At 46.9% G+C, this 24734-nt stretch overlaps 2 protein-coding genes across 3 annotated transcripts in view; both read right to left on the bottom strand.

The window, feature by feature from the left end:
- SLC7A6 (solute carrier family 7 member 6) overlaps nt 1-6125 on the bottom strand; it is a 49457-nt gene extending 43332 nt beyond the window's left edge. Inside the window, exon 1 of the mRNA XM_077132824.1 lies at nt 6013-6125. The gene's annotated coding sequence lies outside the window, so the exon portion shown is untranslated. The remainder of the gene's footprint in view (nt 1-6012) is intronic.
- Nucleotides 6126-12445: 6320 nt separating this feature from the next.
- On the bottom strand, nt 12446-23218 carry PLA2G15 (phospholipase A2 group XV). Of its 2 annotated transcripts, none has more exons than XM_077132825.1 (6): nt 22972-23218; nt 18285-18441; nt 15754-15872; nt 15418-15516; nt 14750-14974; nt 12446-12965 (listed from the first exon to the last, which is right to left on the bottom strand). In XM_077132825.1, exons 1-6 carry the CDS (start codon nt 23096-23098, stop codon nt 12454-12456), a joined length of 1239 nt encoding a protein of 412 aa, XP_076988940.1. In that variant the 5' UTR covers nt 23099-23218; the 3' UTR covers nt 12446-12453. The 2 variants fall into 2 exon arrangements, with proteins under 2 accessions (XP_076988940.1, XP_076988941.1); XM_077132826.1 differs by having other exon boundaries at nt 12749-12965; nt 14750-14849.
- Between the last annotated feature and the right edge of the window lie 1516 nt (nt 23219-24734).

The raw sequence follows: 24734 nt of genomic DNA, 5'->3' as shown, positions 1-24734 counted from the left end.
TCTCAACTTTATTTGAACTCTCTCTGCCACTGATACCTTATTTGTTATACTTCTTTTCTCCCTTTTGGTCAGGATGGCATTGTTGATCCCATGGTGCCAGGGCCAGGGTCACCCCTGGGATTCAAATCCCATGCCACCAGGGTAACTTTCACCCCTGGATGTCATGTCCCATGTAGTGGGGAAGGCATTGATTTCATTCGTAGGGTTGGACTGAGAGGCTACATATGAGCGACAAAAGAGGTCCTCTGGACATAACTCTTAGGCATACCTATAGTTAGGCTAAGCTTCCCACTACATACATAAGCTTCACAAGAGCAAATCTCAAAATAAAGGGTTTGGCCTATTGATTTGGGTGTCCCTAATGTGTGACACAGTATCAGGGTGAATAGATAATTTAAACAACCCAAACACATGGAGCCTAGAATGGGAATGAGGGCTTGTAATTCTGTACAGTTTAACATAATGTCTGGATATATCACAGAGTATGCTCAACAGAAAATTAAAAAGTATTGGCACCCCTTCCAACATGAAAAAGTTAGAATGGTCACAACCCAAATACCCTTAAAGAATGGGATAGAAAGATCAAAGGTGATGGTGGAGTTATACAGAGAAGGTAGGGTTTAACAGACAAATATGATTGCTGAATCATTAAACTTATACTTCTTTTAGTCTCCAGTATCTTAGAGCAGCTAGAAGTAAAAACTTAAAATTGTAGATTGTAAGCCACACCAAACTCTGAAATCTGTTCCACAACTAATTGTTATGCTAGCTTTGAAATTTATTGCTTTTTTGCATATGTGGTATTTCTCACAAAAAAAGGAAAAATAAGTTAATTGTGATGAGAAAAAAAATATTTATTCCTTTAGCCTCCTATATTTTGGAGCAGCTTAAAAGAAAAATCTAAGAAGATGGTATAGTAGTCCACGACAAACTCTGGGGTCTGTCCTGTGACAACTTCTTGAAGGGTGCTTTGAAAATTGCCTTTTTCTTTCTTTGCTTTGTACATACGTTATATTACATAATAAAAAAAGTTAAAAAAAAAAAAAAAAAGTATTGGTAAAGTCCCTTGAGGGACGGGAGAAAAAATATGGAAACTATTAACCTTTACCACTGGGGAAAGCCCTGATACTGTCTCAAACATTAGGGACTCCCAAGTCAATAGGCCAAGTCCTTGATCTTGAGACTTGCTGTTGTGAAATTTATTTATGTAGCAGAGAAGCTAAACCTATCTATAATTATGCCTAAGAGTTATTTCCAGAAGACTTCTTTTGTTGTTCATATGTGGCCCCCTCTCTCTAAGCCCAATTCTGCAAGTAAAACTATTATCCTCCCCTCTGTGTGGCACATGACCTCAAGGGTGAAAGTCTCCCTGGCAACGTGGGATTCGAATCCCAAGGGTGAGCCTGGCCTTGACACCTTGGGATCGACAATGCCTGTATGACCAAATGGGGGAAAAGAATTGTAACAAAATAAGGAATCAGTGGCTGAGAGAGTTCAAATAGAGTCGAAAACTATTGTGGAGGCTACTTTTACATAAGCTTCAGCTAGATATTGCTATTTACCATGGTTTTCCAAACCCCAAACAAAACATTTCTGCCAACTGTAAAGAACACGTAGGGCTCTATCTGAGACTCTAAAAAAACTTCATGCACTATAATTACTTCCAAAAACCTACAACCCAGATTGTAGTTTGGGTTCTACAAACCACAATTCTACAAACTGGTTCCTAGGCCAGGCCTGAAACCCAGAGGGGCCAGCCTCTCCAGAACATCAACTAGTTCCATCCCCTCATCTCATACTATTAACAGCCCTTTCCAACATGAAAAAGTTCAAATGTGCATAGTCCAAATATCCCTAAAAATTGGGAAAAGGATCAAAGGAGAAGGAAGAGTTATAACAGAGAAGATAGGATTTAAAAAATGAGTATGACTGCTGAATTATCATATCGATATTTCTTTTAGTCTCCAGTATCTTGGAGCAGCTTGAAGGAAAAACTTAAAATTACAGAATTGTAACCCATACCAAACTCTGAAATTTGTTCTATAACTACTTGTTACAATGTACTTTGAAATTTATTTCTTTTTTGTATATATGTTATACTTCACAATAAAAAAAATGTTTTTTTACAAAGCTTTAAAAAACATAAAGCAAAAACTGATGGATCTGAAAGGAGAAATAGACAAATCCACAATTATAACAGGAGACCTCAACACACTTCTCTCAATTATCTACAGAGTAAGTAGACATAAAGTCAGCAAGGATATAGAAGAGCTAAAAATCAAATCCCTGTTCCTCTAAAGTTTCTAGTACATATATCTGCCTTCACAGTTAATTCACTCTCTTGTATTTTCTTACCTTCAGTTATTTCAACTAGTTTCTGTGTTCCTTCTGTTTTAGATGCCTCACTTGCAATACCCAGTACAAGATCACCAGAGGGTCAGTGCTCAGTCTGGGATCACATTGACCTTGGGTCTATATTCCAATGATAACACATTAAAATATCAAAATGTCCAGGTTTCAACAAAAGATTATATAAACATACAAAGATATTGGAAGTGATGGCCCAGGCAAAGGAGAAGATTAAAGCATTAGAAACCATTAATGAGGACCAAACCAAGGACAAAGCAGACAAAGACTTTTTAAAAATGGTCTATGGACAAAGAACTAAAGGAAATCAGGAAAATGACAGAAGAACACAAAGACAATATCAATAAAGAGATGGAAATTATGAAAATGAACAAAACAAAGCTGAAGAGTACAGTAACAGACATTAAAAATTCCCTAGAGGGGTTCAATAGCAAATTAGAGCCAGCAGAAGAAAGAATCAATGAACTTCTAGATAAGACAATTGAAATTATCCAGTCCACAGAGCAGAAAGAGGAAAGAATGAAGAAAAGTGAAGAGCACCTGAGGAAACTATGGGACATGATCAAGCATACAAATATATGCATTGAAGGTGTGCCAGAAAGATAAGAAACAGAGCAAGGGGTAGAGAGAATATTCAGAAAACAATGGCTGAAAACTTCCTAAATTTAACAAAAGACATAAATATACACATTCAAGATGCTCAACAAACTCCAACTAGATAAACCCAAATAGACCAATGCTGTAGCATATTATAATCAAACCGTCAAATGCCAAAGATAAAGAGAGAATTCTGAATGCCACAAGAGAGAAGCAGCATGTCACATACAAAGAAGCCTCAATAAAACTGTGCCAGTTTCTCATTGGAAACCACAGAGGCAAGATGGTAACGGGAAGACCTATTTAAAGAGCTGAAAGCAAACAATGCAATCAGGAATTCTGTGTCCAACAAAACTGTCTTTCAAATATGAGGAAGAAATAAGACATTCACAGATACACAAAATCTGAAGGACTTGTCACCACTAGACTGGTCTATGAGAAATGCCAAAGCGAGTTCTGCAGATTCAAAGGAAAGGACACTAGGCAACTGACTGAAGCCATATGAAGAAATAAAGATCTCTGGTTAAGATAATGACTTGCTTAAATATAAATGCCGCTACTGTTACATTTTTTATTTGTAATTCCACTCTTTACTTACTTCATATAGGATTAAAAGGTAAATGCATAAAATGTAATAATAAATCAATAGCTTTGGACTTATAATGTACAAATATGTAATTTGTGACAAGAACTACATAAAGTTGGGGATTTGGTGGGGTATCAGAACATATGGAAGTTAAGTTCGTATCAAAGCAAATGAGATTGTTATAGATTTAGGATGTTAAATTTAAGTTCCATGGTAACCACAAACAAATAGAAACTAAAGAAATAATGACGGTCTAATGCAATATACAATACTGGATGAGATCTAAGAATGGAGGAGAAAAAGCTCAAAAAGACATTATTGGGATATAAGAAAAATTTGGAATATAAAATATAAACTTTATATCAATATTAAATTTCTTGAACTTGATAATTGCATTTTAAAGTGTTTACATAAAAGTGAATATTCCTTCTATAATGGCTTCATGCACTAAGTTTGCTTTCCTGGAACCTATAATTTCCAGAGGGTTTCTAGGACAGATAAGTCCTGAAAGCCAGAGGGACCAGCTTCTCCATTGTTATCACTTATTTCCACGCCCCTATCCTTTAGTGTGGACACCCCTTCTTAACATGAAAAAATCAGAATGGGCACTGCCCAAAGATCTTTATAGAAGGGAGAAGGATCAAAGGAGAATGAGCAGGTATAAAAGAGAGAATAGATTTGGTAGATGAGTACGACTGCTGAATCGCTATATTAATATCCTTCTAGCTTCTGGTGTTTGGAAGCAGCTGGAAGGAAAAATCTGAGATGGTGGAATGGTAGCCTATGACAAACTTTGGGGTCTGTTCTGTAACTATGTGATGAAGGGTGCTTTGAAAATTACTGCTTTTTTCTTTCTTTGCTTTGTATATATATTGCATTTTACAATAAAAAACGTTTTGAAAATAAGTGATATCCTTGTTTTCTGGAAATCTATAGGGAAGTACCATGTGTTCAGAATGATGTGGGCAACCTGCTCTCAAATGTTAAAAAAAACATATGGATGAATGATAGATGAATAGATAAACAGTCATACAATAGACAGAATGATACAGCAAAGGGTGGAAAACTGTTAAAATTGGTAGATCTGGATATCTAGGGTTGGGTGGGGTATGTTGGATTTCTCTGTATGGAAACTGTATTATCTTTGCAACTATCCTGTAAGTTTGAAATTGAAAGTTTTGTTTTAAAAAAAAGCTACTGTGACTACAATAATGGCTTTGAACTAATTTTCATTTACATAGTCACAACAGTATCTATATACATTCCAAAAAAATGCTTGGAGTGGACATGGATTTATAGACCCTCTGCAATAGTGGGATGAAAATCACTGAGTCAAGGGGCTTAAGTCATTACCTCTAGCTAGACAGTCTGGTATGGGGGGAGCGGGGGTCATCAAAAATCTACCAGATCACTCTCCCTGAGTTGGTCATCATTCTGCCTTCACTTTTTACCCAGTTGAAAGGAAACACTGGAATGTGAAGATCACACATAACATCAGCCTCTCAGTTGCTCTCTTTATAACGTCTTTCTAAAATTACTGTTGAAAATCTCTGAATCATTCAACATATCCTATAAAGCCCTGTCATGAAAAGCCAGTTGTAAAACTTAGTGGTAAGGATACAATCAGCATTCCAAAAGGCTTTTCATCCTATTTTCCAAGCCTCTGCAGCAGATTAGAGGAACTTACCATGTAACTCACAAAATGAAATTGCAAGATGCATTTTTTTGGGGGGAGGGGGGGCGGGGAGATCAAAGTTCAATTACAAAGAAAATCCTACAAACTCGATTTAAGACCTCTTTTATAACTGATGACTAGAAAGAAAAAAAAAATGAAATGCTGTTGAAAAATACACCAAAATCTTAACTTTGTGGTGGAAACACAGAGAACATTTCCTTTGCTATATTTCTCAGAGTTTTATGAAGTTTCCATAATCAGTATGCATTCATTTAAAAAATGCTTGAACTTAAAATATACATATATTAATTATACTTCTATCAAATAACAAAAATTATGAGACCCTTTATGTTTGTGTTTTTATCTAGGATACCAGGAACCACTCAAGATCAAATTCAGCTCCCAATCGTAGTTGTAGATAATTGCCCTCTCTGTTATATTTGCTATCTAATCTTTCCACAGTTTTTGGTTTTCTATTTTCTTTTTTGACAAACTTATTGCAAGTATCTTTAATTGTAAACCACCACAAATTACTATTTAGAAAGAGATGTACTGTAAATAAATATGAACTTATTTAATAAATATGTATTATTCATATAATTTAATGTATTTATTTTTATGCACATATACTTATATATTGCATATATAACACTAAGAAAGAGATCTGTAAATTATATGTGAGCCATTCTCTTTACAAGTATCTTGTTCATATTATACACAAATAACTAAACTCTACAAACCAGAAAGCTCCAAGAAAGCTAACAAAGAACAAAGCAGTAATATTCACCTGTCAGGAATTACTGGAACATCATACTTCCATAAGCCACCTCATCACAAACAGGTAAGGTGCTGAGAAGAAAATGAAGTTTCCACAGCAGAGCCTAATTCCACTCATCTGTCTGGACCATTTAATCTCTGCAACAGAGAGTAAGAGGCAATTTATCAAACAATGAACCTAGTAATCAGCAGGATTCTTCCCTTTGTAAAATCTAAACAGGGTGGCAGGGGCAGTACTCTGATAAATCCTTCACACCCACAGGGGTTGTAACTGTGGCAACCAGGCCAAAAACAAGTCAGAGAACTAGTCTGGTCATCTCAAATCATGCCTACCTAGACAGCTGTTGCTCCCTGAGTCCCAGATCTCAGATCCCATGAGTACTGGTGGCGTAACTTTTGTAGAAATATATCCACATTCTAGAAACTACAGCAGAAGGCACAGAGGTTCAGGAAATTTCTGGTGCCAAGACGGTCCAAGGAAATAGGTCACATAACTGGCATAAGCTTTTGGTGTGCAACAAAAATATGTCCATAGCCAGACAGGGAAGGAGGAAGAGGTAAGGAAAATAGGAGAATATAAAGCTTGTGGCTCTCCACACACTTGTCAGGAAAGGAAAACCAAATATAACAACTTGAATGACAATCTGAGTTCAAAGTGGAGAAGCAAAAGCCATGAGTGTACAATGGGATTCTAGTCAATAAGGCACCCTGGGCCATTTCCTGAGGGTCCTAACAGCAGGAAAAGAGAGGTAAAAATGACCTCAGGAAGCATTCACAGACATTGAAAAGTTTACTCCTCCTAGTCAAATCTGGAAGCAGCTCTCAGATAACGCACCAGATGGCTGAGCATTCTGTTATCAGGGTGCTAGATTCACTGCCTGTGTTTTTTCTTCCATGACAGGCAGAAACTTAATCTATGTCACCAAGTATCTAACCAATTACATATGAGAAATACTCCAAAGCATCTGTTGAATTAATTGTTGCTTCCAGCTTATACTGTCCATTATACAACATGGTAACCAGACTGCTTGCTTAGAACTGAGTTAGTGAAGAATTTTCAGAATGTTACCCAAATATCTCCTTACATCATGGCATGAGATGATTAAACAAGATGACAGGATAAGAGGACCCTCAAAAGAGTCATAATAACAGGAACATACCATTGCCTAGCTCCTATATTCCAACTCTCCAAGCCTGAATACTAGACAAAATCTTGCCACATTTCCGAGAAGCTTTGCTCCCATGCAAGGAGTGGGCAGAAGCCAATCTATACCAGCCTCAAAGAGGGATGAGTAGGAACCCAGCACGAGTGCCCAGGGTCACCTCCCACCTTTTCAGGGTAAACTGGGCCTAAGCACTCACACCTGGGCCCTGGGAGTCTACTTGGATCCAGGGTAAGAGTGGTAGCCACCACTCCCACCCTGGCTTCAGAACACAGAGAAACCACTGTCACCCCACCTCATCCTCACACAGTTCTCTGACATACTCATGGCTTTGCATTTGGAATCTCTGAAACAGTCTTGCATGCTTTTACATGCTCACAGTCTAGTACATATTCAGTCTCGCACCCTTCATTTTCTCACATTTGGAGAATCTCACAGATTCACAATGTCTCTCAATTGCTCAGTCTCTCACACATCACAGATTCTTATAATCAGAGTCTCACACTTGGAATATCTCACATGGTCACACAACTCACAAAGTCTCACACTCAGGACCACTCTCAATGGTCTCTCGCACACTCAGTCTTACACTCTTAATCCCTCTCACACTCAAGAGCCTCCCTCACACTCACTCCTCTCTCACCACTTTCATCCTCAGAGTATCTCACACTCAGTCTCCCTCTTACTCTTAGAGTCTCTCATGCTTAGGATCTCTTGAACATTCATACTCTCCATCTCTGATACTCACAGTCTCACAACCCAGAATTCTCCTCCTCACAGTCTCTCACATACTCACAACAGTTACTCTGAATCACCCTCACACTCGGTCTCTTGCACACTCAGTTACCCTCACACGCAGTATCTAACACACTCTCCTTCATTTGTAGGATCTCACACATAGTCTCACACCCACCACATCACCCTCACATTCAAGGTCTCACACTCCCAGTCACCCTCAGACTCAGGATCTCACATGGAGTCTCCCCCATGCCCAGGGTGTCTATCTGTCCGTCTGTCTCTCTCTCTCCACCCCACCCTCTCCTGGGGTCTCACACACTCAGTCTTAAACTCAGCTTCTTGCACACTCCCAGAGTCACCTCAGGCTCAAGGTCTCTCTCTCTCTCTCTCTCTCTCTCTCACACACACACACACACACACACACCTCCAAGGTCTCTCTCTCTCTCTCTCTCTCTCTCACACACACACACACACACACACACACACACACACACGGCGCCTCGCTCATACCCAGGGTGTGTGTGTGCACGCGTTTCACACAAACAGTCTCCCTCACACTCGGAGTCTGTCATACGCTCAGGGCCGCTCTCACATTCACAGCGTCTCACTCTGCCATGCTAGCCCCCTCGCCCCCACTCCCGCTCCTTCTCCCGCACGCGCCGCCGGCCCGGCCTCCCCGTGAAGGGCTCCCAGCCCGGGTACCCGCATCCCGCACGCGGCGCCGGCGGCGGCACTGAGAGCTCCGCCCGACTGCAAGCGGGCCCGACCCCGGCCCCGGCCCAGGCCGCGCTGCCCCGACGCGGCGCGTCCGCAGCCCGGCCCGTTACCTCCCCGTAGCCACCGCAGCCAAGATGCTTGGTAGCGCGGCCGCCAAGGCCGCCGCCGCCACTCAGGCCCCGCCCCTGCTACGTCACCCGCCGCCGGATCGCGACAGCACGCGCCACGTCGGGACAAGCCGCTCGACTTCGCGCGGGCCCGCGGATGGCGGTGCTTCCGGAGCCCACGCGGGCCGTACCTAGACCCTAGGGAGAAACACACTCCCTAGACTTGTCCTCCCACATTCACTGCTCAGGCCACCACATGTCCTTGTAGGGCCCATCAGGCACGAAAACACTGTCCTGCTCCTGCAGCCAACCTTGGGCCTCTCTGAGGCTCTGGCCTGAGGACATTTTTCAATCCTCATCTTGCCTAACGCTGCTAACACTCCTCTGGGGGGAGCTGCTTCTCCTATTTTCCACCTCTCCCTCTGGCTGACCCTTTTTCTGGGACTCCTTTTCTCTGGCGGTTCTGGGTTTCTGTCTCAGGCCTTCTGAGCCCCCGGGAAATGGAGCCCTCCCCCATAGCTCCCATTCACACACCTCAAATGCTGACCCTCTCTTGGGCCGAGGGGTTATTTCCCCAACCACATGTCAATTTACATCCTGTGGTTCCAGACTGACCACACCCAAACCCCTGCTCTCCCTGCACCCTGACCCAGACAGAGATAAGTGAACCCTAGACCATTCCTCCTCCCTCTTCTTCCGAGCCATTCCTGGACACCCCATAACCCCCCAGTAGCCTCCCAGCCCCTATCCTGTTCCCTCCAACCCATCCCCACAGGGCAGGACATCCTTCTAAATTACATATTGAAATCTGTCTCCCTACCTAAATTATTATAGAAGGCTCTCTGTAGCGCTGAGATGGCAATCAAATCCTTGAGGAGCTCTAAGCTGGTGCTGTTCTGGTTATGCCCTTTGCTTGAATTACATTTCCAATGTGAATGTGTTTATATATTTGGAATCATTAGAATCCTGTTTCCTCAGTTGCTTCTTCCTGCCTTGCTGGCAGAGGGAGAGCTCTGAACACTTTTGGGTCACTCAATGGCAGCCGGTCCTCTTGTCCTTGCAACAGCCACTGCCAGCTCCAGACTTCTGGCCTCACTGTCTCAGTCATTTATAGCAACCAGTAAGCAGGAATCCCACTGTGTACCAAGCACTAGTCAGGTACCTAACAGCACCATCAGTGTTCCTTAGGACCACCTGCAGGGGATATTAGTCACCCCCCATTCTCTGGATGAGGAAATGGGGGCTTAGGGTAGTTAAGGAAACACTCAGAGCTACTTGTCTGGGATAACCCAGTTGGGATTCGAACTTGGGTATCCTGGTCCTAAAGTCTCCTCTGATTCCAGGCCCTACCTCTGTAGCTGTTAAACCAAGGGTAGTGAAGTTGAAACAGCTCAGGACTGGTAGGTCCAGGGGGTAAGGGTTTGTGCCCTTTTGTGCTGTCATCCTTTTATGGAGGCCAGCACTGAACTGGTTTGTGTCCTCTCTTGGGGCAGCCCCTTCCTCCAGGCTTGGCTAAAAACTGGTGCTCTAAAAAAACAAAAAAGAAAGACCTGGGTTCAATTCCCCAGGCCTGCCCATGCACAACAACAAAAAGAAAAAACTGGTGCTGTGAGAAGGTTCAGAGCACCCTCTGGTGGTCCAGGGTATTTCAAAGCCTGGGGATCCAACTAGTGAATATCCATGTGAGAGGCAAGGATTGGGGGTCCCTACCCACATATCCCTGTCTCAGACTCTATTTGTTTCTCTGTCTCCGTCTACGTTTGGTCTCCAGTCTCTCTGTCCCTGTATCTTCCCATCTCTCTCCATCTGGTCTCTGTCCATACCAATCTTATCTGCTTCTCTTCATTCCTTGGTCTCTCTCTGTCCCAAAGATGGACAGGTGGCAGATAAGCCTGAAGAAGCAAAGGGAAAGCATCATGTCCCAAAAAGAACTCTAGGTCCTAAGTCTGCTGAGACCTGAAAGTTGGGAGAAGACAGAAGGAAAAAGAAATCTAACCAGAGTGACTTGCAGGACAGAACTGTTCTTGGCCCCCAGCTCTGGGATGGCACACAGGGACTGCTGACCAGATGGGGGAGAGGCAAAGGCAGCAGCTGGATTCCAACACCTTAGAAGAACTGGATTCCAGGAGAGAGGGCACCTCTCAGAGGCAGGAGAATGAAGTCCAAAAAGGGTGCAGGGGCCATGCCTTGGCATTGAAAGAATCCCTCAAGGCAGCAGTAAAGGTCCAGCCCCTGATCACCTCTTTAGCCCCCTCACCCTTCTATCATCTCCCTCTCCTCATGCTGAGAGCAGAGCCTAGGCCAGGGCACCTTACCGCATCCATAATACTTTATTGCTAGAACAGAGGTACAGTTGCTCAGGGCCCCACTCAGGGTCCGCCACTCAGAAACAAAGGGAGAAACAGATGCTGGGCATGTATGCAATAGAAAAAAACCAAGCTCTGCAGAAACTCTGTGGAAGAACAGCAGAATCTGGCCCAAGGGTCCCTGATTGTGGCTTTGGGGCCCACCAGTGAGGACAGACCCAAACCTTGGCCTAAGGAGCCAGTCACCCACTTGAAACCCACTGCCAACAAGGCAGGTTCAGATCCTCTCCATTCTTGCTATCAGGAGACCTATGCAGCACCTCTGGGGCAGTAAGAAAACCTAGGGGAGCCCCAAGATGCCAAGGATTAGCCCATCAGGCCCACTAAAATTTCTGAGCCAATTACCGTAGACTGAGCACTGCTCAGCTGTCAAGAGAAGGGCAGGTGCTTGTCAGGGGCCCCACCTCCTCTCAGTCCACTTGGGTACTGGAGAGACTATAGGGCAGGGTGGCCAGGTGGTGTGGAAGTAGGTTAGAGGGAGGGCAGCACAGGGCAGTTCTGGGTGGCTTTGGCTGCTTACTTGAGCTCCCTTTCTCCACAAGCACCTGAAGACCATGGCATTGGGTCCTGTTTTCATCCCTGGGCCACAGTTCAAAAAAACAAAGGAAGTCATGATTAACACTGTAGCCAAGAGCCCAACCAAGGGGATTAGGGTTCCTGGGACATGGCTCACAGAACTGAGGTCCATCTGCTGCCCAATCCTGAGCTTCCCAGTCAGCTTCTAGAGGTGAGGGAGGTAGGAATGAATGCCCCAGTACCTGGGAAACATGGAGAATACAACAACCAGCCCCTGCCTGCAGGGGAAACTGGACTGCCCCAGGAAATCAGAATTAAACTTCCAAAAATCAGCCCCAAAGTGGCAGGTCCACCTGCGACTAGGGCTATGGCCTGTGTCGGGGAGGGGTTACCCTGAGGGCCAGAAGCCTGCTCTGGAATCCTTGGGGACAGAGACCACTGCTCAGTAATAACTATCACAGGAAGGTTGAGGGGCCAGACCCCAGTGGGCAAGTGTAAGGAGGACAAACGAACAGGGAGACTGCACAACCCTGGAGCTGGGGATTGGGACTAGGTGCTAGCCAATCCACCCAATGGAGCCAGTCCTGAGACCACAATAATTCCATTATCAGTAGCATTTTTCCCTCAGAGGTGCCTTGAGTTCAGATTCAGTTTCTTCCTTCTTCACCCCCACAGAGGGAAGATTAGAAATACATTTCCCCATGACAGACACTTTGCATTCCAAGACCCAGGGCCTTGGCTGGTTAGTCAAAGGCTTTGCTAAACTTGTGGGCTATGGCAGACCCAGAGGCCAAGAAAAGCGGTTGTGGTCAAACCATCTATCAGCCCCTGCTGGATGCAGAAATCAGGGCCCAAGGAGCATGCGTTTCAGATAGGCCAGGGTTGTGCCACTGGCCAGCATCTCGATGTGCTCGCTGCCTGGCAGCACCTGTAAGGACACTTGGTGCTCCTGGTGGTCGCGCCAAGTTTGGCACTGCAGGGCACTCTGCACATTCACAGTGCCATCCCCATCACCAAAGCAAATTTTTGGGTCGCGGTCAGGGAAGCTCTCATAGTGGAAGGACTCTGGTGTGGGGACACCAGTACCATAGAGGCAGTGCAACCGCACACCAGGAGGCACCGTGGCTTCAACCAGCCCCTCCGTGTCCTGCCGCATAAACCAGCCATCCTCAAAGCCAATGTCCTGGAAGAACTGGCGATAATCCCGCAGTGTGTAGTTGGTGGTGGGTGTATACACAAACACCTTCTCAGGTGGCCAAGTATAGTTGTAGGGCAGCAGCCAGCTGGTAGAGATGGCAGATCGCTGCTGCTCCCGGATCTTCAGGGGCCCAATGACCGGGATCCGGTTGTTGTCCCCTACAGGGAGAGAGCGCCAGTCAGTCTGTGCTCAGGAATGTGAGCTGGCTGGGGAGCACATCTACCACCAGGCCCCCTCCCAGACCCCAGCCAATGGCCCAGTCAACACTCGGACATTTCTAAGTTTTTATCATCAATACATTGTAACTACCAACCCTGCACTGGCTTTTATTGCTTCCCTTTATTTTTGCTATGTCTGGAAAGCACAAAACCATGACTTCTTTCTTTCCTTTTATAATTTGTCCTTAGGGATTCAGACAGCAGACATCCACAGGGCAATTTATCATCTGTTTCCTCATCTGTAAATGGCACCCTCCTCTGAACATTTATCCCTGGGCCTGTAGGCACTATGTCTAAGGTGAATCAGCAGGTTGGCAGCCCAAAGGCACATTCTTCTTTCTCCTTTAATACACTGAGCTATGTAAATGTTTTCTTTTTCTAGGCTCAGAATTTGGCCATTCTTGGGTCTTATCCCACCCACCTGCCTGTATCTGGCCTAGGCAGCTGGCCCTTCTGGAGGCAGGGCAGGAAGGGAGGGTGTAGACAAAGTCAGAGCCCTTGGCACACAGGTGTGCTACAAATACAACACTCACTAGTGGGAACTCTGGGGAGTAAACTAGAACTTGAGAACAGGGGACTGTGACCTGTTCAGGACCCATGATGACCTGTCACCCTACTCTGTGCCTAAAAGCAGAGGTGGTGCCTCTCTGACTGACTATAGGGCCATACTCTGCTTAGTGGGGCCTGGCTCTAGGACCCCTAAGAAAAGAGAAGCCCCTAGGTGTCTACGGACCCCTTCATCCCTGTTCCCAGACTTACAGGGCCTGACAGAAGTTTCCCCACATCTGAGGCAAAGCTCCAAGGGGGTTCATGGAAAAGTTCTGAAAGGGGTCAGGGCCCAGAGGGTCCCATCTCAGATCAGGAGGTGCCCACATCTGGCCTTCCAGGTCAAAGCTGGACAGAGTTAAGTGACTATAATGAGCTCTAGCCCTCTATCTGAGTCTCTAAGCCCTGGACTCATTGTTCAACTAATCCAGGGTCACTACCGGGAAAGGCACCAGGTCTGACCCAACCACAGTGACCAGCAGAGCAACAGACTGGTCAGGTGATATTGGTGACTTAAGGAAGAAGCTTATCAGACATGTTGCACAGCTCTGACTCAGCTCCCAAAGTGAGGGGCCATGGAGCTCATACCCAGCCCTAGTAGAAAGGAAAACCCTACCCTACAGTTGCAGCTGACAGGCATATTGGAGATGGACAGAAAAGAAGGCAGTTTTTCCAAGTGCCTGGCAAGCAGGCTCAGCCAAGTCTCATCTACTTCCTCCCCCTGCTGCCCATGGAGGCAAACAAGGCTTCCCTCACCCACAAATGGAGGTACAACTCATGAACAGGAAACTATAATCTAACCTTCTCTCTCAGGGAGAAAGGTGGGATGAACAAGTGAGGCTGAGGGTTAGAGGAAAGACTTTAGTTAAAACCAAATTAGGAAAATTTAAAAAATAATTAAAAAAAAAAAAGTTAGGTCAGCCAAGCCGGGCCTGAGCACTCAGTATATATGTGTATATGTGTGTGCAGTACATGTATGCACATATATGCAAATGCTATTATCTGGACATGGAATTAGGGATGGTATTAGATTTCTGTTTGGAAAAACAAATGTTTGAAAAAGAATGCCACATTGGAGAAAGAGGGGTGCTGATCCAGGAAAAGAGACAGTGCTCAGGAGGGAAAGAAGGTGGTCTTCCCAACGCCAGCCCCCCATGCTGGGCCAGACAGGGTCTTACCTGATGCCAGGACACGCAGGGTCTTGGCCACACCTCCCCAGGGTGCACCCAGTGCCATGAAGGAATGAATATACTTGTCCTTCCAAGTCTGTGGCTGTTGCTGCAGAAAGTAGAGCATGTACATGTTGCCCATGCTGTGGGCAACCAGCACCACAGGGCTCCTGTACAGCTGGTGCATCTCCTCGATCATCTCCTTGAGGGCCACAAAGTAGGGCCCATTTTCATCTGCAGGCCAGAGCCAGGTGCGAGTCAGGCAGGAAAGATGCTATGGCCCAAATCACAGGCTATTTCTCAGGCCTGACCCAGGAATAGGTGCCTAGGAAGAGTTTTAAAACCCACGTGGGAGTGATCTGCATTCCCCTCTGCTTCCATGAAGGGAGGAAACAAAGAGACTCCTTTTCTCCCCCTCAGCTTCATCTCTCCTCCAGACTCAGGCCCAGAGTTTCTAGGGTGAGAGATGGGAAGGACATGGACAGGACTGACTAGGGGCAGTGGTTGTGACCCCCTTACCCCCAATCCCACGGCCCAAGACTTCGGGGAGCAGGGGACAATGTGACTTGATACCAAAGGCCTGATAGGGAAAGGGCAAGCCCAGGGCCTGTGGTGGCTGTGACCTCCTCATTCCTGCCTCCCAAGACGTCAGGGAGGGAAGAAAAGAGTCTTCTTACTTGGGGCTCGACGCCAGTCATAGGGGGCCCCCCGGACGTCTTCACCCCGTGTGTAGCCCCAAGTCACAAGGCTCTCCACCATGGTATGGAAATAGGAACCTATGGACAGAAATGCACAGGATTAGAGGGTACAGCCAGTGTGAGCCACCCACACTTACACCAAGGAGACTGTGACGTCTACTACAGTGAGGTCACTGGAGGGGTACTACAGGGCCCATAATGGTCAGGGAAGCTCACAGGTGCTACCCTCATCAAACTGACAGGGTTCTTCTCACCCCAGGAATCCAGAAGAACCCTCAGCCTTGTTCCCAGAGGGCATGAGTGAGGGCTACATACCCACACTGCTTTTGCTGGGGTCCAGGAACTCCAGGGAGAAAGTCTTCCCAAAGCCAGGGACACGCACATCCACGCCATCGGGGAACTGACTGGCCCGGGATGTTCTGTTGTAGATCAGCCTGCCAGGAGGGGATACCAAGCCAGTGACCAGGAGGTGATGCTGAGCTTGGTGTGTCCCAATACCTCCTGTGTCCTGAGTCACACTCCCTTTCCACCCCAGGTTTGGTCAGATGTATAGGAGATCAAAAAGTGGCAAAATAAGTTTATAAAACTCAGATCAGAGTAATCACATCCAAATGAAGACCCCCACCACTCCAAAGACCTGACCCAGGACCCCTGTCAAGGCAACATTCCCTTCCCCCTGACATCCCCAGGGAATGAGGATATTCTTCTGAAAAACCACCAGGATCTCTGTTTTGCTTGAGAGAAAGAAGCACCAGCCCTGCCATGAGCATCACACTTAACCCCAAGAAGTAGCCCAAGCTCACATGTTCCCATAACACTGTCTCCAAAGGTTCAGCTCCTTCCACCCACTACAACAGAATCAGACAGATCCGACTTCAGGGCTGGCGCTTCTTTCTCTCAACCGGGGGGTGGGGTGGGGGTGGGTGGGTGGGGGGAATGGGTAGGTGGGCAAGACCTGGAGAAATGATGGGGATGGTGAGGATAACAGGAGAAAGGCCTTGTGCAGAACCAAGTAGCTAGAGCTGGCTCCCACTTGCTCTGGGCTTTGAACCAGCAGCTAGCCTCCTTCCACCACACCATCCATGCAGGGAATGGTTAAATTCCGGGTGCCCCACCACGTGTCTCAGAGCCTTATCATCTGCCAGACTGTAACCACAATGCCGAGGGCTTGACTAGCAAATTCTTAAAGAGCCAGAGCATAAGAATGTAGGATGTGGACCACCAGCAACCTAGGATCCCCAACAGCCCTGTATTTTAGTTTTCCATTGTTGTATAACAAACTACCATAAACTCAGCAGTTAAAACAACCACATTTTATATCACAGCGTCCATGGGTGAGTATGGAACAGAACCAAACAGGAGTCCACGGCTGCTGTATACCCCCTCCTGGGGGTTAGGGGTCAGCAAGGCCTGGAGACATGAGGGGGACAGGCTAAGGGCAGAGAAAAGAAAAACCTTGTGCCAGTCCAGAAACTTTGCTCTGGCCTCCCTGGATACCAAGGAGGCAAATGTGCCCCAGAAAACAAAGGCTAGATCTGTAGTTTCTGTTGGTCTCACATCCCACCCCCGTTAAAAGTTAGCCACAGCAAGGTGACACAATCCCCAACACTGGCCCAGATATTATGACAAATATCCTGGAGGCCCACTCTCTCCAGGACAATCTATAGATTACCAAAACGGCCAACCAGTAAAGTACAGAAAACTGTTCTGGCAAGCCAAAGCATTCTGTGCAGTACACAGGTTAGAGGACCAATGAATGTAGAGAAGCCCCTCCTGGCACCAGCCCACATCTCCATTTGGCAGTACTTGAGGCCATGGCTGTGCAACAAAAATAGAAATGCAGATCAACCACCCAAAATAACCCTGATCACACATAAGGAAGGAAAGAGTCAATGAAGCAGGCATTATAAACAACAGGGAAGGGTAAGGTCCCTGGAGAACTAGTTAGCATGCCCGCCAGAAAAACTTAATGTGTGAGACTTGATTCAGCTCAAATATCTATCAAGCAACAACTGTGTTCCTGGCTCCAATGTTATAAAAATAGAACAGATATAGTCCCTATCTTCAGGGTGCTCAATCTGAGAGGGAACCTCAGCTCAGAGTCACACAAGTCTTGGTTTGAATCCTGGTTCTGCCACTTATTTGCTGAATGATCCTAGGCAATTTTGTAACTCTTCTGAGCTTCCAGATTTCCTCATCTGTAAAACAGATTTTAAAATAATACTTGTGTCATAGTATGATTAAACGAAAGAAAATATGAAAAATACACAGTGCCTATGTTCAATATATAGTAATTCTTTAGTATACTATCATTACTGGGGAAACATTCTTAGAGGGTTAGAAGAAATATGAACATAGTCTGGAGGAAGGAGAGGTTAACAGTTGGGGAAGGCCTCAAGAAAGTACTAGGTCAGGTTTTAAAGGGTAAATGGAAATTTTTGAGGCAAAGGGATAGCATTCCAGGCTAAAAGCACAGCATGTGCAAAGGTATAGAGACATAGTGTGTTCTAGAAAAACAAGCAGCTAGAAGGGGCAGGTGAGGCCAGATCACAGGCAAGGGAAGGCATAGGGGCTATACTGGGCCTATATACAGGGGCTGGGGCTTAGAAACCTGTGTGAGGTATGGCTCAGAGAGGCAAGGCCTGAACTGGAGAGGATACAGACAAGAGCAGCAGCAGGAGGAGGAAAGTCCTTTCTAGGAGAGTACAGGGATGGTGTCAACCAGTCTCAGAGAATGGCGAGAGTGTCAGGGTCTCTTGATGTGGAGATGAGATGGAAATGAGCTCCAGAGGCCTCTTGGGTTCTGTCAGTGAGCAGCATACTGTCCATATGTCCCCTGCTCTCACCTGATATTGTCGATCCAACAGTCAATAATGACAGGCAGCAGCAATTCAAGGTTCAGCCATAGTGTGAAGTAGTTGTCGGTCCTCTTAGAGCAGAGGTAGTGCACGACCGTTGGTTTGTCCAGCTTCGCCTCCAGCTGGTTGCCCAAATCACCAGGCACTGCAGGGGGCATGGGTCATGCATGAGGCCTGGGCTTGGCAAGCTGGAGACCCCCAAGAACTTTGAAGACTACAACTACAACTCCCTCCCAGGGGTCACTGAAGCATAGTGCTGAGAGTAGAAAAATCAGAGAGCAGGGACTTTGACTCACAGGCCAGCCTCTGCCTCGGTTTCCCCTTCTGTACCTTCTCGAATCACCAGGGTACCCTCTCTGTGCAGAAAAGCTGCCACACGTGGGATATGACTCCCAGGGATGAGCCTGACCCTGGCACCATGGGCTCAACAATGCCATCCTGACCAAAAGGGAGAAATGAAGTATAACAATAAGGTATCAGTAGATGATACTATTAGATGAGTTCAAATAGAGTCGAGAGGCTACTCTGGGGGTAACTCTTACACAAGCTTCAGTTAGACATTGCTACCTATCATAATTTGCCAAACCCCAACCAAAACCATTTCTGCTAATCCTAAAGAATACCTCGGCATATGTATGAATTTTTTCTTTTTTCTTTCTTTTCCTGGAGTGATGCAAATGTTCAAAAAATAATCATGGCAATTAATATACAACTATGTGATGATATTGTGAGACAAGACACTGACTATACACCAGATATGAAATGTTTGTATGCTAAGAATGTTTATATGTTCATATGTTAAGCGTTATCAATAAAAATTAAAGAAAAAAGAATACCTAGGGCATTATATAAGACTCTACAAAGGTACCATGCACTAGGGTAACTTTCCAGAAACCTTCAACCTCCAAATAACCCTGGACCAGATAAGTCCTGAAATGTAGAGGGGCCAGCCTCTCCAGAACATCAGCTAGTTTCATCCCTCGATCCCATATTATCAACAGTCACTTACAAAATGAAAAAGTTAAAATGGGCATAGCCAAATACCCCTAAAGAGTGGGAAAAAGATCAAAGTTGATGGTGGAGTTAAACAGAGAAGGTAGGGATTAACAAATGAGTATGAATGCTGAATCGTTATATTGATATTTCTTTTAGTCTGTAGTACATTAGAGCAGCTAGAAATAAAACCCTAAAATTGTGGAACTGTAATCCATACCAAACTCCGAAATCTGTTCTACAACTAATTGTTGTGATATGCTTTGAAATTTATTGTTTTGTATATATGTTATTTTTCACAAAAAAGAGAAGGAGTATAACAGAGAAGATAGGATTTAACAAATAAGTATGACTGCTGAATCACTATATTGATATTTCTTTTGGTCTCCAGTATCTTGGAGCAATTAGAAGTAAAAAAGAAAAATCATGGAACTGTGACCCACACCAAACTATAAATCTGTTCTATAACTACTTGTGAAAATGTACTTGGAAATTTATTGCTTTTTTGTATATATCTTACATTTCACAATAAAAAACTTTTTTTTTAAAAAAGCTGCTACAACTGTGTGATTCACAGCAGAGTATGAGACAAGTCCACAGATGCACTCCCCTTGGGACATTTGGGAAAGACCTGGTGTGTTTTCGGGGGGAAAACCCAATAATACTTTTCCCAACCCCAGGATTTTCACTGGCACATCCTCCTGGACCATTCAGGTTAGTGGAAGGGGGTTGAAGGGCAAGTCACTTTCCCACGCTGGGCCTGTTTCCTTATCGGTTAAATGAGTTCTTGGCCTATATCACCCCCACCCCCACAAACATACACAGACCTCTACATATGATTTCTACATATATCCCTCAGCTGAGAGCTCCAGCTAGGTGGGGCTAGGAAACCCTTCTGATTTCCAAAACCCCCAAAATTTGGCCAAAGAGAGCCCAGGCATCAGCTACAACTCACCCTCCCCCTCCCCAAGTCTGAACCCAAAGGCCTTCCACCTACAGCTACATATTCCAGGCTACAACAAAGTAGACAGGACCTCATTCATCCTGAGAAAGGGGGTATGGAACAGAACGGAACACCGGGCCACTTAATTAGGCTAAAACTGAATCCAGAGGTGTTATAGGACAGGCTTGCCAAAGGGAGGTGATCAACAGAAATACAGCTGAGAGAAGCTGACAGTGGCACCTGCTAGTCTACCAAGGTCCCCAGTCTTGCTAAAGGTCAGAGCTCAGTAAGGTCCCAGTGGGCAGATCATCTAGAGAGTCCTAACATCTTGGCACACCTGGATCCTGTGTCAGATGCACAGCTACATGGAAAAACACATCATTCCAGCCACAGTCCTTGGGAAGTAGGTGTGGTCAAGCTCCAAGGATGACTTCCCTCCACCCTAGCCAGCTATCCTGTCCTCTCAGAGCCCTGGGTACCTTGTAACACTTTGCATCACTGCCGCACATTCAAGGCCTACATGGTCTACATACTGTCAGAGAATTTTCTGGTTTCATCTACCCCCATGTCCCAAACATAACCCCACTTGGGCTCCATGATCGTTGAATAAACAACCAACACTTGGCTGTCCTGGGCATCAAGGTGTACCTAGCCATGAGCTGAGTGTGCCCTCCCTTTGTACCATCTCACAGTGTCCTGGCGGCAGCCCTGGAGAGCAGAAGCGTGGAGTCTTCCAGCATGTTATGGGTATGGTCTCTGAATGGTATGCCTGTGGACTAGACAGCATAATGCAGAGACCTCAGTCACCAGCTCCACAAAGAGGAAACTGTTGAAAAGGGAAGTCACCAGATCTTCTTTGCCTGTACGTCCTTTGCCCTGGCCCTATGTGGCCTCTAGAAATAGCAGTGACCACTTCCTGAGTTCCTCTGTGCTTTGAACTAAGACAAGGCCATCCATGTGCCTTTCACACCCAATAACACTTGGAAGGGACTCCCTTATTATCTTCACTTTACAGATGAGGAGACTGAGGCTGGGAGAAATGGCTCGTCTATCGTACCCACATTCTGCCTAGGATCTTCTTCTATATCACTTCTCTGGCTTCTGCTTCCTCCATAAATAATCCAGGCCCTACTCCTAGAGTTTGGTCCCCCTTGGATGCTCTGCCCAGGAACAGCTCATCTGCAACCTATCAGAGGGTATCCCAAAGTTAATACTGGCAGCCTCACTCCAAGAAGTTGGACATTTTAGGATTCCAGCAGTTCTGTGGCCCTGGGCAGGACCTGAGGCTCCTCTACTATGATCTAGGATAATCAAAGAACAATTACATTAATGAGTACAGAGTTAGCATCAAGTCCAGTGAGAAGGCTGAACAGACAAGGTTCTGGGCAGGACCATAGTTTCCACCTCTCACTCAGAATGTCACTGGCCCACGCATGGCTCCCTGAAGCCTCCAGGATAAAGTCCAGATGCCTCAAGCAGTCACGAGCCCTGCAAAGCCCACCCTTTCCCCACTCTATTCCAGCTAGCCTGGACCATTTACCTCTTTCCTTCTCACATATGGTTCCCTCTATCTGGAATTCTCCTTGCCTCAGCTACAGCCAACTCCAGGAAGACTTCCCTCACACCAGGGCTGGGTCAGTGGGTTCTCTGTGCTTCCTCAGCACAGACTTCCTCTCTGGGAACTATAATCAGTCCAATCCTACAAGCTTAGGGACGGAAGGGACAAGTTAGTCCAAATCCCATGGCCAACCTGGGGCCAGCATCTCCCTGGAGCATTTCCTGGTCCAGAGCCCTGGGTGGGGGACCTCCTGCAGCCATCCTGCCTTTAGTTCCTCCCCTTCTATCATCTACGTCATCCACAGCAGAAACAACATGGGGGTAAGCTACAGCCAGATTCAGTATGTCACCTGTACATGACATAGATCTAGTATGCCTCTGCCCTCAGAAGTCCTAGGTGGCCAATCACATAGCAGCTCTCTCTAGGTAGGAGTGAGGGCCTGAATGAGGCACCCAAGATCCCCCCAGATTAAGAGGCCTCATCCTTGTTGGCCTCCATAGAGAGACACTATGGCTCCTACAGTTGCCTTATCTGGCTTGAAGGTCAGGGCTGGGGCCAGGGAGTGGGTGGGCAGAGGGTCACCAGCTCTAGCCTCAACACAGCCTAGTCCAGCTAGGTCTGGCAAGGAGATCTGAGGTGAAGGTACAGTCATGTAGCTAAATATTCTCTAACACTTGTTCATGGCCACTGTCCAAACCCTGTCTTCAACCAGCCTCAGTTCCCCTTGCACCTCCTCCTCACGTCCAACACCATCCATTTGGTAAGTTGAGCAAAGGAGCTGCGGAAGTCTGCTTTCCCTAAGTGGAGCAATTCTGTCTCTGAAGAGCTTCCTTTTGGTAATGCCCTCTGAAACCTGTGGGGCCCGAGAAGGGAGAAAACCTATCCAGGTCCTGGTCAATGCCGATGGGGTGTCATCTACGGATGGGTTCTTTCCAACTAAGAAATAAGGTGCAGCAGAGCTTGGGCTTACGTGCACCGTTGGGCGATGGACAACCATACGATAACCTTCCCATTCACCCTATATTAAACGAGAGCAGGTGGGAGAGGCTAACTACATTAGCACTCAGCATGACGGAGACCCAGGTGACAAGACAGTCAGGATAGACGTGGACGCTAAAGAGAACTCCACACCCCATCTTGCCGGGCGGGCGGACAGACCCACGACCAGACACGCTTCTCACCCAGTACCACAGGGGGGTGACGTCGAGCCGGCAGTGCAGGGTCCGCAAGCAGCATTAGTAGCAGCAAAAGAAACAGAAGGCCAACAGGGTGCAGCGCCGCGCGGTAGGGACAGACGCGGAGACCCATGACGTGCGACGGCACCTCGGAATCCGAGGCACGGGTTACAAGCTCCAGTCTTGCGCCTAGGCCCGGACGCCGGCGAAGTACTTAACCCCGCTGCCCGCAGCAGCCAGCAGCCGCCCGCAGCCTCCCGGCCAATCAACGCCCACCTCCCGCAAAGCGCCAGCCAATAGGAACTTGCCGCCAGAAGCGCCGCTCACAGTCGGGTCTGGCCGCCTGGCCCCTGAATACCCCACCCAGCCAGTCCCTACTAGGCTGCACGCCGAGCGCATCGATCGATCAAGGCGTGGCCTGGGTCCCCTGCTTTTCGTAGCCGACGGGGCTGACCCAGTTAATCGCTGCTATGTACCCGGCCCAGCACCCGGTACCTGAAGTCCACGCTGTGCTACCCTCCCTCCCGATTCCTAGCGCTGTCCTGACCAGAAGGATTTGGAACGGGCCGGGCGGAGCGAGAATTTGAGATCCAGGCTTGCTGCTGCCGAGCCGCCTCTGTCAAAGCAAAGGGAACTGGAGAGGAATGAGTCCCAGGCAGACCAGGACCGTTGTGCATTCCTTACCCCCATTCTTGGCGCCCTACTTCGAGATCACCTGGGCTCGACAACCTGGGCTCACGGCTCTTCCATCTGCCTCCGGGTTAGGGGTGTGCGTGGGACCCGGAGATGCCAGGTCAGCCTGTTCTATTCCAGAGCGAGAGGTCCTTCTTCCCGTTTTAGGGGAAGGGAGTGTGGGATCAAACGGCCAGACGGAGCAGTTGGGGCACGGGTTTGAGAGTGGGCTAGATCCTCCAACAGGTGCCATGGCGCATCTGCAAGTTTCCCTGTGGAACCCAGGGGACAAATGGAATTCTAGTTGTCCTCCACTCCCACTCCCACCCCCATAAACCTGGGGATCTAGGGAGGACACTGACACCCTGTGCGAGGAAGCAGGCAAGAACTGTCCAGGAGGAATGAACAGAGTGGGCAAAGACTTGACAGCCAGCCCAGCCCCAACCCCATGCTTCACTCTGGGATAAGGAGGCCACTAGAGCACCACTTGAGCATGTTTGGAGAATAAAAGCCTTGACCTCCACATACCCACTCCTGCACTATCCAGCCCCGCCACAGTTATCCCTAGCTGGCCCAGAGACCTCCCTCTGCCCTTTCCTTCTTTTCTTCCTTTCTCTTGTTCCGCAGCTGACTACCTTGGCCTGTCCTTCCTGTATCCTTATAGTGAAATATATTGGCAGTTGGGGTACTCTCCTTTCTTACTATCCCCTACTTCAGGCCCTGACTCAGGGTCCCCACAACCCAAAGTTCCTATGTCCCTCACCTCCACTCCAGACCCCAGCACAGGGTCGCTGAGGATGGGTCTGGTGAAGGCTTGGCAGAGACCTTTCTGTCAGAGCAAGGGACAGGTAGGAATCCAGAGCCAACAGTTAGAGGGGGAAGGTGTGGATTGGACATCCTGAGCTACCTTGGAATCTGGATACAGGTTGAATGTCTTGTCAGCCCAGCAGCCTCAGGTGATCATGAGCCCCTCATGGGGTCTCTCTGTCCTCTGGTGGAATTCTTTGATGTCCAATCCCCATGGGCCCAAGGGTGTCAAGAACCATAGACTTTGGGTGAGGGGGGTGCCAAGACCTGACCTGTGCTGGCAGTGTGGG

This window comes from Tamandua tetradactyla, chromosome 16 (genome assembly GCF_023851605.1).
Source record: "Tamandua tetradactyla isolate mTamTet1 chromosome 16, mTamTet1.pri, whole genome shotgun sequence".
NCBI classification, from domain to species: Eukaryota; Metazoa; Chordata; class Mammalia; order Pilosa; family Myrmecophagidae; genus Tamandua; species Tamandua tetradactyla.
Note: the sequence above shows the minus strand (reverse complement) of the source record. Positions and strands in the feature narration are given on the sequence as shown.

Coding starts and splice junctions, on each gene's coding strand:
- PLA2G15 (XM_077132825.1), bottom strand. CDS start 23,098: ATGGGTCTCCGCGTCTGTCCCTACCGCGCGGCGCTGCACCCTGTTGGC. Junction 18,442..22,971: donor TCACCCCCCTGTGGTACTGG/GTGAGAAGCGTG, acceptor TGCCCCCTGCAG/TGCCTGGTGATTTGGGCAAC. Junction 15,873..18,284: donor TGTTGGATCGACAATATCAG/GTGAGAGCAGGG, acceptor CCCTCCTGGCAG/GCTGATCTACAACAGAACAT.